We start from the raw sequence: 18,804 nt of genomic DNA on the forward strand, positions 1-18,804 counted from the left end.
TCAAATAAAAGAAAACCTAATAATTCTTCCAATATCACAATGGTGTTATATCTCATGTTTTTACATTTGTTCTGCCCGTAAGCTGCTCCTTTGTGTTGAGGTCTGGCCTCAGAAGGATAATGTAGCACTTGGGGATGAAGATGCAGCCCAGCAGACCAGCACTGGAGGCCAGGATGGAGAAGACCTGCACAGCCACCATGGATTTCCCTTTGGTGCTCAGGTAGGTGGGCACAAACGTCACCCAGACACTGCAGAAGACCAGCATGCTGAAGGTGATCAGCTTGGCTTCGTTGAAGGCCCCAGGCAGGTTCCTGGCCAGGAAAGTCACCGTGAAGCAGATGGCAGCCAGGAAGCCCATGTAGCTGAGGGTGACGTAGAACATGACAACGTCCCCTTCGTTGCATTGCAGGATGATCTCTCCAGGCTGGGAGTGGAGGTCAGAGTCAGAGAAGGGGGGAGAAACTCCCAGCCAGATGGAGCAGATGATAATTTGGACAGAAGAAGAAGAAAGGATGATGGAGTTGGCCAAGCTCTTCCCCAACCATCTCTTCACTCGGTTTCCTGGTTTTGTTTCCAGGAAGGCCAGCACCACCGTGATGGTTTTGGCCAAGAGAGAAGAAATGGCAACTGAGAAGATGATGCTGAAAACCGTTTGTCGGAGAAGGCAGGTGGCTTTCCTTGGTTGACCAATAAAGAGAGAAGAAGACAAGAAACAAAGCAGGAGGGAAACCAGGAGGATGTAGGAGAGGTCCCGGTTGTTGGCTTTGACAAGGGGAGTTTCTCTGTATCTAATAAAGATGATTAAAACAAGGCCTGAGTTTAGGAGCAAGAGTAGAGCAAAAGAGACCAGGATTATGCCCAGATGTTCTTCATAAGACAGGAAGGTTATGATTTTGGGTATACATTGGACTCTGTCCTCATTTGGGTATTTATCATCTGGACATTTGGTGCATTTTTCCGTATCTGAGAAAGCAAAAAAGCAATATATATTTAATATTCTGTCCTTTTCTCTTGGAAGAAAAACCTTCTTTAGATAACGGCTGATACCACAGGCATTTTCCAAGAAGTATTTCTTAACTATTTCATTAAAAAGAGCATAAGAAGGATATTTTTTTTCTTAAAAAATGTAGCTAGGTATATGATGTTAATTATTTCCAGTGTAATGTGTAGAATCTTCATAGGAGCCTACATTATTAGAGGTTAATAATGAATCATATAATCTTTTTAGGCAAACATCCTTAGTCCAGCCACATGGAAGTTAATATCCTGGACTTGGAGGATACCTACAGCATCTTGTAACATCTGGAAGCAACCTGGAATTAAGGAGAAACTTCCTATCAGTGAGAGCAATTAGCCAGTGGAACAGCTGGCCTCCAGAAGTTGTGGATGTTTCAACTTTGGAGGTTTTTAAGAAGAGACTGGACAGTCACTTGTCTGAAATGGTATAGGGTCTCCTCCTTGAACAGGGGGCTGGACTAGAAGACCTCCAAAGTTCCTTCTACTCTAATCTGATTGATAGATTGATTGATTGATCTATATGATTGGAAGTCTATTTGTGTAATGAGTTCCCCCCATTACTATCCACAGCACCACATTATGGCCCAGTAACACCTTCTCAGTCATCCTCAAGGGAGGCCAATAAATGATGAGTTGCAAGGTCTTTCAGAAGGTGGACCTGAAACAATTCATCTAGTTTCAAAGATCTCAGATGTTCCTACAAAGATGAATTTAGCAGCACATATCCAAACTAAAAAGCAGAAGAGGTATTTCCTCTGCTGTTAGTAAAGCTTGCCCAGTCTGCCATCCCTCCTCCCATCTCTTTCCCAGCCCCTCCTTCCAAGTCTTCTTGATTTAATTCCTTTTAGATAAGAAATTGTGCAGGTTAAAAATAAAAAACCCATGTGAGCTTCGATCTGTCTTTTAACTTGCACTTTCATGAAAATGTTCTGGAAGGATCCACTTCCACAAAGCCTCCCATTTTCCTCAGTGTGACCCACCTTCCTGAGTGGAGAAGGTCCCCTCCGGACAAGGAACGCAGTCATAGCAGCAAACTGGCTCTCCTTCTCGAGCCCTCTTGACAAATCCAGGATGGCAACTTTCCACACATTTGGACTGAGGCAGGGACTGAGCAGAAGAAAAGGAATGCCAAAGAAAAGGTGTTAGGACTCTCCATCCATGGAAAATGGGAGGAGAAATGGACATTAGACAAGTAGCCTCTGGTCTTCACTGAGATAAATATGAAACCTCTAACTACTTCTAAACAGATGCAGGAGGTATAATAACTGGCAAATTCTTCCTTTAGTTCCTCCCTTTTGCTTCTGGCATATAACATTATAATAAGATACTTTTCTATTTAATGTAGTCCAGAGGGATGGAGGTGAAACAAGTTTTAAATATGATGATATATTCTTATTAAAACTGATAATAAAGTTTACTGTAAAAGATTTAGGAAATTTTATTCTATTAGGTTTTTTAATATGAAATTAAACTGTGATGAAGAAAAAAAGCTCAGACCAGTAAGAACTTGAAAGGTTTCCATAAAACATGGCAAAGCTACTCCACTTAGGTCCCATCTGTTGAAGAACTTCCATGAGATGACACCACCTGGCATGGGAGGCCAACCACCCTGGAGACTCTAGGCTTTGCCCACTGGAAATGGGACCTCAGGCTTTGGAAAAACAGAGAAAAGACACCAAAATTTCTCTCACCTTATTGAGTAACTTTAGCAGTGAAAGAGTATCTTGGTCGATAGAAAATCTCTGTCTTTTAAAATACGCCAGTCTCTGTCGCCTGGGATCCTCCTTGGGGAGAACCAAGAAGCCCCGTACGACCAGATCTGCTATTATCTCTCCATTTTGGTCCAAGTACAGTTTCCTCTCAGAAATATTCCAAAATTCGTTCTTCTCCAGAAAGGGATGAAACTAGAATGGGAACATCCAGGAATTTGAAAAACAGAGAACTTTGTTTCTTATGCCACATTGAATCTTTCTTCTACAATTGTCTAATCTCCAAATATGCTTAATTAGGATACAAATGCGGCCATTATCTTCATAAGTGAACAAGAAAGTTTGAGAAAAATTTGTCCATCATATACTGACAAAATATAGAGATAATTGACACAATTGGTCAATTATAGGGAACATTCTAGAGCAGATAACAAATAAAATGAACAGAGAAAAAAAAGTTGATTCATAAACTCTGAAATCAAGAGGTTGATTCCCAGAAAGCATGGGTTGATCAAGAAGAAAGTTGTCAGGCTAATCTTCTCCCTGGTCATCCTGATGGAAAACACCTCCAGATGTGCCAATTCTATTTGATTGTAATGCGACATTAACAAAATTTTGCAGAACAAATCTCCCACCAACTCTTTTCTCAGCCTGAGAAGTTAGCCAGGATCCTTTCTGAGTTTCTTTCTCTCCCATTATGCAGCTGCAGGATTCTCCCCTCTTCTCTGATCCTTCTCTGGGCAGCCTCTCTTCCCCTCATCCCAAAAGTCATTCTCACACATCATTACGCTTCCTAAATAGATTATGGGAACTCTGGTGATATCACTGGATTTCAGTAAAGGACTCACAAACAATTTTGTGATGTGATTAGAAACCTGAGGGGTGGATAATAAGCGGATAAAAACTGTCTTCAAAATGATACTCAAATAGTTTTTAACCCTTTTCAATCTTTCCTATGAAACCTGAAGGTGATGAATAACAATTTGCCATTGGTCATCAATTTTTCTATGTTGTCATTAATACAGTAATTAATACGATCTTAGAATAAGCTAATTTGATTTGATTTAAAGAATATCAAGCTTTTCAATTTGCAAGCCTTTTTTGAAACTTCATTTAAAAAGTTTGATAAAATAACAATGGTTTTAAATCAACCTAAAGACGATAATCAGAAGCAAGCAACAATTGTTTGAATCGGATGGATTGGATGGATGGACTGGAAGTTAATTTCCTGCTGGCATCCCTGAAGGAGGAGTCTGGTTTGAAGGCAGGCTGCTTGGAGATGGCTGGAGAGGCCATGGACCCTGAAGACTCAAAGTGGGCAGAACGGATGACTGATGAAATGGATTCTTTCAAGAAGATTGAGGGAGATTGAGGGAATGGACTTGTCATATTTAACTGGAAAACAAATCTTAAGAGTCTTTGTGTCTCAATTTACACGAGGTCCTGTGACTTTGGGGAATGGAAAGCAGTTGCTGGGAAAGATCCTAATTAAAGTTTTAAGGAAATGAATTATTATTAAGAATCAAACAAAGGTGGTTAACCCTGGACAGATTCTGGATGGATCAGAGATAATGATTGTAGTGATAGATAAGAAGCTCCTGTAAGTTTTCTGTGAGTTAAATACAATAGCAGATAACAGACCATTTTGAAGTTTTTAAATTTAATTTTATTGTTGGATTGCCTGTTAACTACATTTTTTATATACAGCAGATAGATGACAGGTCAAGTAGTTGCAAATAGATGTGTAGTTTATAACTGTGGGCCTATTTTGCAAGGGGGAGAAACTATTATTGCTGTATTGTATTCAACTTGAGGACCCAGTTTTTGGGGGCAATAAGCTGACTTTGTATAAATATACAAAAGTATGAAGGCTATTGCTTAACACATTGTAAGCCACCCTGAGTCTCCGGAGAAGGGCGGCATATAAATCAAATTAAAATAAATTTTTTTAAAAAAACTGGGGGGACAATATGCATGTTTTTGTCTGTTTTTAATGCACAATTTAAAAATATATATTTTGTCCAGTTTTGTTTTGTCTTTGTAATAGTTTTATTTTCCAAAACTTGTATTTTACCTTTTTGAATAAAATAAAATTTAATAGGAATATCAAGTTTCCAGAAACAATATTTATGATTAGGACACAGAGAAAGGTGCATGAGTAAAAAGCAGAAGAAAAATATCTGATTTTAAGCAACTAGGACTTTACTAACAATAGAGTATTATATAAGAACACGAATGATGGACTGGAAGAAAGATGAGGGATACCAAACTTGATATGCATATTTGTGCAAATGATCTCAAAATCGTAGTTAACTGGAAACAGAATCGGAGTCAGCAGGGAGATGTTCGTGGAAAGAAGGCAAATGCAGCCATAAGAATCTCAGGAAGTGAATGGTGTGGTTTGGGGAGACCCCAACTCAAGGACCAGGTTCCCTTGCAGGCACCACGCTTGGAGGAGAATTTGCACAAAATCTACGTGTGAACTTCAGGGAAGGAGAAATAAGCCAAGGAAGAGATCAAAGGAGCTGCTCTTAGCCTTGAGGAAAGAGAACAAGGAGAAGAGCTGAAGATCAGGAGGAGTCTGGGAGCCCCTTTTCCAACTGACACAATCTCTCGGTTGGAGAAGGGAGGATGCAGCCCTCTTCCAATCACTGACACACGTTACACACGAGTGTAAGATCTGCTCACTATTATTCCAGAGTGTCAGACACAGAAAAAAGGAATTCAGTTACAAAAAAGGAGATTTTAACTGAATGAGAGAAAAAAATATGATAAAAGGATGAGCTGTTTTAGAGCTGAGCCAGTAAAGCAGAGAAGTTCTGTCTCCTCTTCATGGATTATCTGAGTTGAAAGACTGAGCAGCCATCAGTCAGAGAAGCTTTAACTGGGATTCCTGCAGAGAGGAGGGGTTGGGCTAGATGGTCTCAGGGTCTCCTCCAAATTTAGAAAGGTTGTCATGCCACAACATGTATCTACTGTGCAGTTGTTGCTCTAGCCCCACCTAGTGGCCGGGGGCAGATAAGCCTAACTGTATGGTCTGAAGCCAGACTCCCTTTTCTCTCAGCCTTTGGAGGAGACGGAAGCAGCCAGTTTGACCGAGACACATGGTCATCCGGAGGCCTCCGTCCCTCACACGGAGCATCTCTGGAGAGGTTCCAGCTGCTTCTTTGTTGGCTGTTAGTTAATGCTGCCTATCTCCTATTTATCTTTGATTCTCACTCTTTGCATCTCCTCAGTTTCTCCGTGCCCTTTTCTCCCAATGAAACACCCAGATCCACCCCAGGCTCCCTTTCACTGGAGGAGAAGAGGGGGGTTTAGCTGCCTGTTGAGCTGCACACAGACCCACCTGCAGTGGGGACGGAACAAAGGGGAAATTCCACCATCCTCATCACAAACCCACAAATACAGGAATTCATTTAAGAAAGAATACAGCATTTTCAAATGAGCAGTGTGTAATATTAAAATGCCATAGTATCTACTCTTTGGAGCCATTATTCCCTGAGTAATTGAATTGGCTAGATCTGTTGGGATGGTTCCCCTCCTTCTCCTCTGGATTCTTCCTCCAAAGGATCTCAGATTAATGGATCCAAATCGGGACCCCCATACCTGCCACGGCTGCAGCCTTGGAGACCCCAAACTCTTTTCTCCCTCCTTCCTTCTCCTCCTCGATCTGGAGGAATAAGCAGCATTCAAGGCCTGGGCCAGAGTCTGAATGATACTGTAATATTTATAGTAATTTAGTATCCGTCTTCTGTTCCTTTTCTCCTGGGTCTCCATTGGGGCTTTCTGGGTGCATCTTCTGCGGCCTTTGACAGAAAAGACGTTCTTTGAAAGAGAACAGAGAAAATAAAGATCTTGAAACTTTCCTTCCACAAAGAAATGGGGTTCAAAGGCAGAATCTCTTGGCCTTTCTTTTGGCAGATAACCAAAATTCCAAATACTATGGATGTATTTGAGAAGTCTATTCTTGTTCATTGGATACCCCCAAAAATTTGTGAGGATACAGACTTTCCCTTCAATGGGTCCTGGCAGACGCATAAACGTTAAATGGAAAGGAAGAATTCTGTCCTTAATGGGAACATATTCCATGAAGTGAACAAAGACGTTGACTTGTCTCCACTTAGAGAGGGAATCCCTGAGGGATGCTGTTGTGTGTCCAGTTGTTGAGAACAGTTGTGATACAACCACACAAATTCCACTCCTGACAAGCAGAGGAGGAAAAATCCTCATGAAATTCTCTCCCTTCTCTGTGTCTGAAGCAAAGAGGCCAATCAGGGTCCATCTGAAATGGAGGAGCAGTGGGACAATTGCTGGGTAGTGGAATCCTTCTTTGGGGAACATCCGGTGGAAAAAGGGGAATTTCCTTTTATCACTCACATCCTCTGAAACAATTGTATGACTGATCTGAAAAAGCAATGAAGAATGTTGTTATATTTGGGGTCAGATCAAGTCCAAAATATTAGATTTTAATAAATCCAACCTGGTTCTCATGAATGTATTAGAATAGTTTGTTAATCAGACATTGTTTAAAATATTAAAGACAGAATATTAGCAAGATTGTATCATAATAATGGAAAATAAGCAAATTATTATTAAATTATTAGTCTGCCTGGTGGCTCAGCAGACTAATAGCATTATGATTAACACCAGCTGTCTGCAATTACTGTAAGTTCGAATCTCACCAGGCTCAAGGCTGACTCAGCCTTCCATCCTTTCTAAGGTAGGTAAATTGAGGACCCAGTTTGTGGGGGCAATAAGCTGACTTTGTATAAATATACAAAAGTATGAAGGCTATTGCTTAACGCATTGTAAGCCGCCCTGAGTCTCCGGAGAAGGGTGGCATATAAATCAAATTTTTTAAAAAATAAAAAAATTAAAAAAATGTAAAACATATTACTGTATCACCCCTATAATTTATCACAATTAGATTAACACGTGCAAATGCCAATGGAGTAATCTATTCCAATAAAGAGCCTATTATAATTTTCGAGGATTGCTGCATCTTTTTTTGCTTCTATATCCCATATTATTTCTGGAGGAAATTTTTTAACTTCTTTCTCCAGTTATACAAGAAACAGGCAGACCTCCTAAATTTATTTTTTAGCTGGTTCGCATCTTAATCAGCTGCTTTCCAGCAATGCTTTCCTCCACTCCTTATCTTAATTATTTTAGCTGGTTCACAGTATAATTTTAACTGCACACCAACCTTCTCCTTAACTTCTCCTAAATCTATTATAAAACTGGTTCACAACTCAAGTAGTTACCTTCTAGCAATGCTTTCCTCCACTCCTACCCCTATTTTTAACTGGTTCACAACTTTATTTCAATTGATCCCCAGGTATAGTCTCCTCCACTCCTAACTTTTTATTTTTAGCTAGTTCACAGTTTTGCTTTAACTGTTGACCAGCGTATGCTTTCCTCCACTCCTAGCTCAATATTTTGGCTGGTTCACAGCTTTGCTTTAACCGTTTTCCAGCCCATGCTTTCTCCCACTCCTAACTTTTCCTTTTTTTTTTTAAGATGTAAATGGATAAAATTTGGAACAAAATTGATTGAGGGAATGTGAATAATTGTACTTATTTTATGCCGGACCAAACCCTTGCTTTAAAACAATGTATTTTATGTTTTATGTTTAAAAAAATAAAATAAAAAATTTGGGGAAAAAAAAAGAAACAGGCAGACCTCATAGCCTAATAAGATTTCTCAGTTGCATAATCCAAGTTTGGTCTTTAATTAAAGTTTTGTCTGTTCCAACAGCCACAATTTTTAGAGTCTGTCAGTTTCCATAGATTACATTTTATGCCAATGCCCATATTTTCTGAATTTAGACAAAGCAGAAGTTGTGTAAATTCCCAAATCAGCTCTGAGGGCAGCAGCTGGAGTCCTTTTACCCACCCCAAGATCCTCCTCAGAGGCTGAGATTGGGTTGGTTCATGGGGGAAAACTGGGCCTCGTATACTTTAATAATTGGGGCTGAGGAAGCTGGAGAGCTATGAGGTTTTCATTTAAGCACCACTTTCACTCCTGCCCTTTCTCTAACTGAGCTCCTTGGATGATGAGGGAGCCAAGATTCAGGCTCAGAGAAAACAACCCCAGGTAAGGAAAGGTGTTACTTGTTCTAATGGTTGACCATTTATAGCTATGATGTCATTTCACAAAGACCATAACTTTTGAACTTGCTTTATAAATTATCAGATAATTATTAAGACAAAACAATCCTAGTCTATACAATCCAATGTGTAAGTATGATAATATCACATTATCTGTATAAATCAGTGTATTCCAATAGGAATTTAGCAGGCTAAACATGTGTACCTATAACAGAACTTATAACAAAATAAAAGGGTTGGAAGGGACCTTGGAGGTCTTCTAGTCCAACCCCCTGTTCAAGCAGTAAACCAGGCTTAAAAGCAGTAACTGTGAGAGGGATCCTGGAATCTTAGTGGACAACCAATTAAATATGAGTCAAGAGTGTGCAGCGGCAGCCAAAAAAGCCAATGCAATCCTAAATTGCATTAACAGAGGGATGCAATCAAGATCAAGAGAGGTACTAATACCACCCTATAAAGCCTTAGTAAGACCACACCTAGAATCCTGCATCCAGTTTTGGTCACCACACTATAAAAAAGATGTTGAGACTCTAGAAAAAGTGCAAAGAAGAGCAACCAAGAGAATTAGGGGACTGGAGGTTAAAACATACAATGAACGGTTGCAGGAACTGGGCATGGCTGGTCTAGTGAAGAGAAGGACCAGGGAAGGGATGATAGCAGTCTTCCAATATTTGAGGGGCTGCCACAGAGAGGAGGGGGTCAAGCTGTTTTCCAAAGCACCCAAAGGCCGGAATAAAATACGTGGCTCAGATAAAATAAGGGGAATTAAAATTAGGCATGATGATTACAGAGTACGAGCATTCGCAAATGACCTGGTTGTGACTTTGACCCAACCAGTACAATCGGTTATAGGTCTAATGGATATAATTAATCAATATGGACAAGTATCTGGATTTAAAATAAATGCAGGGAAAACAAAGATAATAATTAAAAATATGGTTATAAGTCAAAAAGAAGAAATAGAAAGAATAACAGGATTTGAAACAGTAAAAAAGGTTAAATGTTTAGGGGTTTATATTATGACATCAAATGCAAACTTATATAAGCATAATTATGAATTGTTGTGGCAAAAAATACAGAAAGAGATGGAAAACTGGGAAAAATTGCAACTATCGTTGTTGGGAAGGATAGCTGCAGTGAAAATGAATATCTTGCCAAAGTTCTTATTCCTTTTTCAAATGATACCAATATTGAAAAAAGATGGAAATTTGAATGAATGGCAAAAGGGCATTACTAATTTTGTGTGGGCAGGAAAGAGACCGAGAATAAAACAAAAAATAATGCAAGATATATGTGAAAGAAGAGGTCTCAAAATGCCTAATTTAAGATTGTATTATGAGGCAGTTGCCCTCTCAGCAATTAGTGATTGGATTAATTCAACAGAAGAGAGAATATTGAATATTGAGGGATATGATTTGTTATATGGATGGTATGCATATTTACTATATGATAAAAAGGTGGACAAGAATTTTAAAAGTCATATATTAAGGAATGCATTACTACGTGTATGGAAAAAGTATCAATATAAATTAAATAATAAATTACCTATATGGGCAATACCTAGACATACGATAGAGAATATAAGTGTAGAACAGAAACAAGATGTGATTACTTACAAAGAGCTTCTTATTATGGAAAGAGGTACATTGCAGTTAAAGTCTTTAGAGGTATTAAAGGAAGAAAGGATAATTCAAACTTGGTTTCAGTATGGACAGTTGTACAAGAGATGGAAAGAGGATCAGAAAATTGGTATCTTGCAAAATGAGGAAAATTTGATAAAACAAATTAGGGATCAAAGTCTAATGCATATTAAAAGGTTGTATAATGCATTGATAGAAATAGATTCAGAAACTGAGTTAGTGAAGGACTGTATGATAAAATGGGCACAAAATATCAGGAAACCAATAATGATGGATACATGGGAAAAAATATGGGTTAGAAATGTAAAATTTACCCAAGCCCAAAACCTGAGGGAAAATTTTTACAAAATGTTTTATAGATGGCACTTAGATACCAAAAAGTTAGCTTGTATGTATCTAAGTTTACAACCTACGTGCTGGAGATGTAAATGTGATGATGCAACGTATTATCATATATGGTGGACATGTAAAAAAATTAAGGCATTTTGGATTAAGATATGGTGGATTATACAAAATATTCTTAAAAAGAAGATAAAATTTACTCCACAGTTGTTTTTATTGGGTATAATTGTACGGTTATAGAGACTAATTTGATTCTGAATTTAATAACTGCAGCCAGACTTTTGGTGGCGCAGTATTGGAAGAAGGAAGACCTACCTACTATTGAAGAATGGACATTAAAAGTAGCTAATTTGGTGGAGATGGCTAAAATCTCTGCATATTTGAAGGATCGCTCGAATGAAAGATACATATTGGAATGGAGAAGATGGATTGATTATATTCAAAACAAAAATGGGACTAAAAAGTTGCAAATAGCTTATGAATGAAATATTTAGGTGAACTCTTCTATTCTTATATTTTGGTATGTATGGGGGAGTTAAAGTGTAAGGGGGAGTTAAGAACTTATAGTTAGTTTGTTTATGTTTGATTATGTTTGTTAAATGCGATACCCTGTATTTTGCTCTGGGAAGTCGGGAGGGGGGGAGGGAGAAGGGAATGGGTGGGGGGAGGAAGGGGGGGGAAATTTGTTTGTAAAAATATTTTAAAACTTTTCAATAAAAAAAAAAAGAAGTTGTGGGAGCTTCATCACTGGAAGCTTTCAAGAAGAGACTGGACCGTCATCTGTCAGAAATGGTGTAGGGTCTGCTTGGACTAGATGACCTACAAGGTCCCTTCCAACTCTCTTAATCTGTATCTATCTATACTATTCCAGACAAGTGGCTGTCCAGTCTCTTTCTTAGAAGCCTCCAGTGATGGACCACCCACAATTTCTGAAGGGGAGACGTTCCATTCCTCACCATTAGGAAATTTCTCCTTAGTTCTAGGTTGTTTCTCTCCTTGATTAGTTTCCATCCACTGTTTCTTGTCTTGTCTTCTAGTACTTTGGAAAATAGGTGGACCTCCTCTTCTTTGTGGCAGCCCCCCAAATATTGGTACATTGCTATGATGTCATCCCTCGTCCTTTTCACTAGACTAAACATCCTGAATTCCTGAAACTGTTCCTCATATGTTTTAGTCTCCAGACCCTTAATCATCTTTTCTGCACTCTTTCCAGAGTCTCTACATCTTTTTTAGAATATGGAGACTAAAACTGGATGCACTACTCCAAGTGTGGTCTTGCCAAGGCATTATAAAGCAGTACCAATACTTCATGTGATCTTGATTTTATCCCTCTGTTAATGCAACCTAGGACTGAATTTACTTTTTTGGCTGCTGCCACAGATGGCTGGCTCATATTTAAGTGATTGTCCACTCAGACTCCAAGATCCCTCTCACAGTTACTGCTATGGAGCCATGTTTCACCTCATCTGTAAGTGGTTTTTCTAGCCTAAGTATAAAACCTTACTTTTCTCTACAATGAATTACAGTTTGTTAGATAGGCCCAGGATTCAAGTCTATCTAGATCCAACTGGATCTTCAGCCTATCTTCTGGGATATTGGCTACTTTTGCCAATTTAATGTTGTCTTCAGATTTGATGATTTCCCCATTTCTCCCCTCATCCAAATCATTCATGAAGATGTTGAAGAGAACTGGGCCTAAAATGGAACCTTGGGGTCCCCCACTGCTTGTTTCCCTCCATGCAGACGTAGTTCCACTGAGGACCACAGGCTGAGCCCTTCTGGACGTGATGCTGTCCATCCCACATATTTTTAGCTTACCAAGAAATAGGTTGTGGTTTACTTTGTCAAAGCCTTTCTGAAATCCAAGTACTGTATACTACATGCACTGCATTTCATTGGATATGGAAGGCATCATTTATGTGTGAAAATGAAGATGCCAATAGAGGCCCCAACAACCAGGGATATTTTTTTGATCAGTTAAATAGTTGGTAGAATGTCTTCTTCAGGGAACATATTGCTTGCATTTCAGGCCTTTTATGATCAATCTCAACATGAACATAATGGGGTAAAATATTGATGTTTTTGTTAATATGGAGAAAAGCAGCTCTTGAATTCCATGGAGAAGACATGATTGCATCTATTGCTCACCCACCACCACCCACCCCTCACTTTACCAGAAGGAGAAAAACACACACAAACCTGTGGGACTTTGTAGGTGCCTCCTAATGTTGAGATCTGGATGGAGAGATCTCGGTCAGCTGTATCAAGAAGAGCCAGGAGGTTCTCCCTCCTTCCACAGCTGTAGTTGGGGACATTGGCTTCTCCAGTGGAGAGCATGTCCACCAAGGCATCTGAAGTGTGAAAAGTGCTCCAATAGTTGTCATGGATGTTGTAGCCCAGTGTGAGATTGTGTAGGAGCTGGGAATTCTTGTTGACCATTTGAATGGTAAAAATTAAAATCAAGCCATATGAAAAAACATAAGAATTCCTATTGTTTAAAAAATATTATAATCAACAGCCACAACAAATACTTTTGTTATATATAATATATATAATCCTCCACAAGCCTACTGAGCCTTAAGCCAACATTGATCCAAAAGCAATGATCAGTTACACAAATATGGGAATGGGCTGAGGTACAGCAACTACAACTGATTCCACCACTACTTTAAATAAAATCCATTATTCAAGTGATAAATTAAGGATTGAACTGAGGGAGGAAAATAATCTGCAGGCCTTTCAGCTTTTTTTCAGACCCCTTTTTGAGTCTCTTTCACAAAATCAGACCAAAGAGAGAAGCCATGGAAATCAAAATCATTCAGGAAATTATACATATTCCCCAATATAGGAAGAAATGAAAAATAAAAAACTGAAAAAAAGGAGAGTGTTAGAATTGAGGGAGTGCAACTCGATCACCCTCAATGACTTACGAATCATGGAAAACAAACTGAAGAGAAGGAGCCACGTTGAAAAGCAATTTTGCATGCAATCTTTCCTTTCCATTGGTGACTATACTGATTAGATGGTCTCCTGGCCTGTAATAGTTCCATGGTTTTCCATCCTGGTTCTCCAAACTCAGCGGGCATTTCATCCTCAGCTTCCCAGAGACTGGATGGGACAAAAGCAGCATCAGAAGCAGGAGGTCCATCATTCATGGCATGAATCAATGAATCCCTTCCCTGTTTCTAAAGAAGAATTAGAAGAATCAAAGGACTCTCACAAGGTGGAAAATCCAGTTGCTTTTTCTCAACACAGAGAAACACTCAGCTTCATCTGGAAAGGAGAGAGACATACATTCAAGAGCACAGACTCTGCCTGTCCCAAAATTCCATATTTCTCTGCCCAAAGTCTCCCCTGGAGGATTCAGCCAAAGAGCAGAGCTGAAACTTTTACCATAATTTTCCCTCTCAGGAAGGATCCCTGGATAATTCAACTAGTTCATGCAGTTAGAGATTGTTGGGAAATTCTCTGGAGGGAAATGAAAGGAAAATAATCCTCATGTGATTCATAATAACAGGGGCATCTAGAATTGAGAGGTTTGGGAGCTCCATGCAGGGAATACACGGCACCTGTGGCTGAAGAAAGGAATAAATCTGATATTTTTTTGCATAGTGATGAAAGACAAAACTCCGGGGGCCAGTTAATGCTGGAGAATGTCACAGATCTGAAATTGCTGCCAGCTGAGTTGGAACCAAAATATACTTTATTTTGAAAGCTAATGCTCAAGGGCACCACACAAAAGGGCTGATGCAATAGTGTGACCAACTCCTAGAGCAAAATCAATTTAAGTAAAAAAAAAACTAACTAGAAAAAAAAGCAAGTGAAAAAAGATGAAGAGATTAAACTTTAATGAAAAAGTAATCACAACTTTGCATAGTTGAAAAAACACACAGAGAGACAGAAACACGGAGAGGTTAGAAAAAAACCAAGTGAAAAGAGATGGAGAAATCAAGGCTGCCTCTCACACCATGTGGGGAGGGGAGGGGGAGAGGGAGGGGAGGGAGGGAAGGGGAGCTCAGGACCCTCATGTTGCAGATGGAAAGCTGATCTGCAAAATCCAACTTCCATTCTCTGAGACTAGGGAATGAGGAAGCCCATATCCCATGTTCCCCTGCCACCCTTTCCCATACAGAGACCAGGCAAGGGGACTCTTGCAGGGATGCCAGACAGGCCTTTGCCTGGCTGAGTGGGGGGCCCCTCTTGGGAGAAGGAAGCTGGGGAGCCTCGTGGTGGGAAAGGGAAGCAGATCTGCAAAATCCCCCTCCAGGTTCCATCTTCTGAGTCCTGGAAACGGGGGAGACCATATCCCATGTTGCTCAGCCACCTCTTTCCATGCATGGGGCACTCAAGGGGGAAAGCAAAGCCCAGACCCACGGAGAAAGCCCAGGATGGCCAGGAAGGAAGAGGGGATCTGGGGCATTCCTGGGAAGAGACTAACCTGGTTTATGGGTTCCAAGGTTGAATGTTGGGGGGATGTAGCCCCCGGGGTTTCTCCAGCCTCACTTGGGCTCCGTGTCTTTCCAGGAGAGGCTCTTGTGGGGGAGAAGCCATGCAGGGCTGGGTCTTCCAAGGGGGATCCCACATTGCCCGGGAGGAAAAGACAGCCAGCCTCACCCTGGAGGGGATCCTCCGTGACTCTGAGGAAGATGGGGGTTCCTTGTGGCCCCTCCAGAGCCCCCAGCTGAGGAGACCCTCTTCATTGCAGCCTTTTCTGGGGAAGGGGCTTAAGCCCCCCTCCCTCTGCCATTCTGGGAGCTTTTGCCTCTTTTCTCATCCCCTCCAAAGCTCTGAATTTTGCTCTTTATTTGACTCCCCTCCCCCTTTGGCTTGGCTTCTTCAGCCTCTTCTCCATCAGGCTGAGGGCAGGGAAGCTCCCAGGCAACTGTCTCTCCCCCCTCTTTGATTGGCTACAGGGTTGTCATGACGAAGGGGGCGGGCCAGGAATAGAAGCAGCCACTAGAGAGAAAGAGAGGCGGGACTTTTGTCTTCCCTGAGAACTGGAGGATTTGAACGCGAAATCTGCTTTCTTTTACAAAACCATTTATATTATTATGGAAAAGTAAAAAGTTGAGATTCGATTTTAATGCTTTATTTTACTGCAACACAGGAAGTCTGAAGTCAGCGCTTTTTTTTTCTCCCTCCCCCCCATTTCTTCCTCTTTGTTTGTTTTGTTTATTTTTGTATTTTATTCTATAATCTAATAAAATGTTTAAAAAAAAAAAAAGTACTGGAGGATTTGAATGCGAAATCTGATTTCTTCTGTTCAGATGCAGCCCAGAATCAGAAGGAGGGAAGGGTCAGAGAAAATGAAGGAATATTTAAACATATATTTAAAAAAACAAAGGAAAACTTAGACTTTGACAGAAGAAAAATAAAAAGGGAACACCAAAAAAAGAGAAATTATCAAACACTGTAGAAAAAGTTCTTTAGCTCTGTAGAGTGAGATCTGTGAGATATATAGCAATTAAAAGGAAAGAATGATAAAAGTCAGCCTTAAGCAAATCTATTGGAGATGCAGAGAAGAAAGATTGGAAGATGAAGTGAAATTGGACATTTAAAAAAATAGTGTTATCAAACAGCTTATAGAAAATAGCTAAAATATTTACAGTGTTAACATTACTTTCTGCACAGGTTGAAAGGATGTAGAATTTAGAATTTTCCTTTATTTTGATTAAAAAAATGTGTAAGCTTTCCTATTTCTGAAATAAAAATCTCACCCAGCCATTGAAGGGAGAGACAAAAAAACCCAAATCAAATTCAAGTTTCTAGTTTGTGAGTATGGAGTTTGGGTCAATCTGGGTGGTTTATATATATATGGAAAAGAGCCTCGGCTGTCGGAGGGAGAGAATATGGTCCAGGGAGATCTCATCCCCTCCAGGCAACGGCCTCCCAAATACCCGGAGCTTCTCCTGGGCCACCTGAGACGGGAAAGGCTGAAGGGGAAGCTCTTCCAGGGCAGGAGACCATCTCATGGGGAGAATCCTCAGTTGAACAAGAAGATCGCATACAACAAGGACTTCCAACCAGGCTCCTCCTTGCCAGTTTCATTCCTGAGTCATTCCCTGTGCTGGAGTTTCCTTTCCTCTCTTTGCATTCCTAACACTTTCCTTCTTTTCTCTTTATTTCACTTACTCCTGTATTAACGGACCTGTCTAATTTCCTGAATGGTCTGGATTTCCAAAGCTTCTCTCTTTTTCTCTTATTTTGTGGAAGTCGCTGGAATCCAAAGATGGGACAGAATACAAACCGTAACAACTCCAGATTATTTTCCTCTCTCCATCCAAACTTGAGTTCATCACTTGAATGCTAACTTTTGTTTAAAGTAGTGATTAAAACAGTTGTAATGGCCCCTGCCCAGCCCAGCCCCATATTTTTATAACCACTCATTGATACACAATTCCTGATCCTTATAGAAACAAATTAGGATTTTTTTAGAATTGGTAAATGTTTCTCACATTAAAAAAATCTTCTTCCTTTTATGATAGTTCTATTTTAAGGATTGAATTATTTTGAATTCCCTTTAATGGCCAGAGAAAAATTAGTCCTTCTACAAATAATGGTTTGTTTGTGACTCTTAACTCTGGTGGAGAACTATCTCCATCCCACCTTCTCAACACTCATTCAATGTCAAGGTGATGAGTAAGTACCATTTGCCTCTGGTTTTGGATCTGGGTTGGCTTGAGACTCAGTCGGCTGGTGGAGACAAAGAGGATTAAATTGAAAAAAAAAGGATTTTCTTGCTTCTATTCATGATGATATAAGAATAACATGAGCATTTATTGTAAAAGAGTTTCTCTATCAGTGACTTTAATATACTATGGTGTATTTTTGCCATTCAATTGGTGGGTAAGGATTCCAGCTCCTGCACAATCTCACACTTGGCCACAACCTCCCTGACAACTAAGAGAATCCACTTGGCCCTTCAGAGGCCTTGCTGGACGTGCTCTCTACTGGAGGAGCCCCTGTTCCCAGGGACGGTTGTGGGAGGAAGGACCACTCCCTTTGGCTCCTCTGGATGCAGCTGACAGGATGGACATCTCCATCCAGACGTCCACATTAGTGGGACCCTACAAAGCTACAGGGAGTCCTCGATTTATATCCATTCATTTTGCAACAGTTCCAAGTTCCACGGCCATTTAAAAAAGCCATCTATGATGGGTCCTCACACTTATGACTAGTGCAGCATCCCCTTGGACACAGAGTCAGGATTTGGGTGCCTGGCAATCAACATGGATTCATGACCAGTAAAGTCAGTGGGCGAAACGGCGTTTGTGTCATGACTGCATTTTTCACTCAACAACCCCAGTGATTCGCTTAACAACGGTGGCAATAAACATGGTAAAATTCAGCACAACTCACTTAACGACCGCCTAGCTTAGCAATGCCATTTCTGGTCCCAATTCTGGTTGTAAGTGGAGGACTAGCTGTAGGATGCAGCAGCAGTCTGATTTGGACAAGCTTAAGCAGGGCTGGGAGACCACCAGGAATTGCCAGGGGTAGGTTGAGGAGAAGGCAGTGGCCAGCCTATCTTGCAAGCTATCAAGAAAAGGTGGGGCTTTAATGACTTTGAACCAATCAGTAAGTGACTCTGAGTTCTAGTCCCGCCTTAGGCGTCAAAGGCAGCTGAGGGCTTTGAGCCAATCACCAGGAGGCCCCGATTTCAATTCCCAGGGCCCAGCTAGGACTTCACGTCCAGACTCTATGCTGCCCCCTACAGGCAGTGCGTCTTAGCTGAACCCTGGCAAGAGGGAGGGGCTGTGATGGGGGGAGGGGCTCTCTGTGTCCAGGAGTTTCTCCCCTTTGCTCTTGGATGGGGCTGCTCTACCCCAGAAACACCTGTGGGGGTGGGGGGTTGGAGGGTCATGCTGGACTCAGGGCTCCTGCTGGAAGACGAGGCGGCAGTGGTGACCAGCAGGGCCTTTGCCCAAAATCTGCCCTGCCTTAACATTGACAATGGTTAAGGCATCAGGCTAGGAAGCAAGAGAT

The 18,804-nt window shown here is 40.7% G+C and overlaps 1 protein-coding gene across 1 annotated transcript; it reads right to left on the minus strand.

Annotated features, from left to right (window-relative positions):
* Nucleotides 1-1,977: 1,977 nt before the first annotated feature.
* LOC148112071 (vomeronasal type-2 receptor 26-like) lies at nt 1,978-13,351 on the minus strand. The gene is made up of 4 exons (XM_087879231.1): nt 13,018-13,351; nt 6,333-7,130; nt 2,709-2,921; nt 1,978-2,124 (listed from the first exon to the last, which is right to left on the minus strand). The coding sequence occupies exons 1-4, from the start codon at nt 13,255-13,257 to the stop codon at nt 1,984-1,986; spliced, it is 1,392 nt and encodes a 463-aa protein (XP_087735357.1). The 5' UTR covers nt 13,258-13,351; the 3' UTR covers nt 1,978-1,983.
* Between the last annotated feature and the right edge of the window lie 5,453 nt (nt 13,352-18,804).

This window comes from Pantherophis guttatus, chromosome 15 (assembly GCF_059756535.1).
Source record: "Pantherophis guttatus breed Tessera chromosome 15, ASM5975653v1, whole genome shotgun sequence".
NCBI lineage: Eukaryota > Metazoa > Chordata > Lepidosauria > Squamata > Colubridae > Pantherophis > Pantherophis guttatus.

What these genes read in the sequence shown, in the direction of transcription:
- LOC148112071 (XM_087879231.1), bottom strand. Translation starts at nt 13,257, where the DNA reads ATGGTCAACAAGAATTCCCAGCTCCTACACAATCTCACACTGGGCTAC. An exon ending in GCACCTACAAAGTCCCACAG is followed by an intron (nt 7,131 to 13,017) that starts GTTTGTGTGTGT and finishes TTGCTTTTTCAG; the next exon opens with ATCAGTCATACAATTGTTTC. An exon ending in CAAGGCTGCAGCCGTGGCAG is followed by an intron (nt 2,922 to 6,332) that starts GTATGGGGGTCC and finishes TTCCCATTCTAG; the next exon opens with TTTCATCCCTTTCTGGAGAA.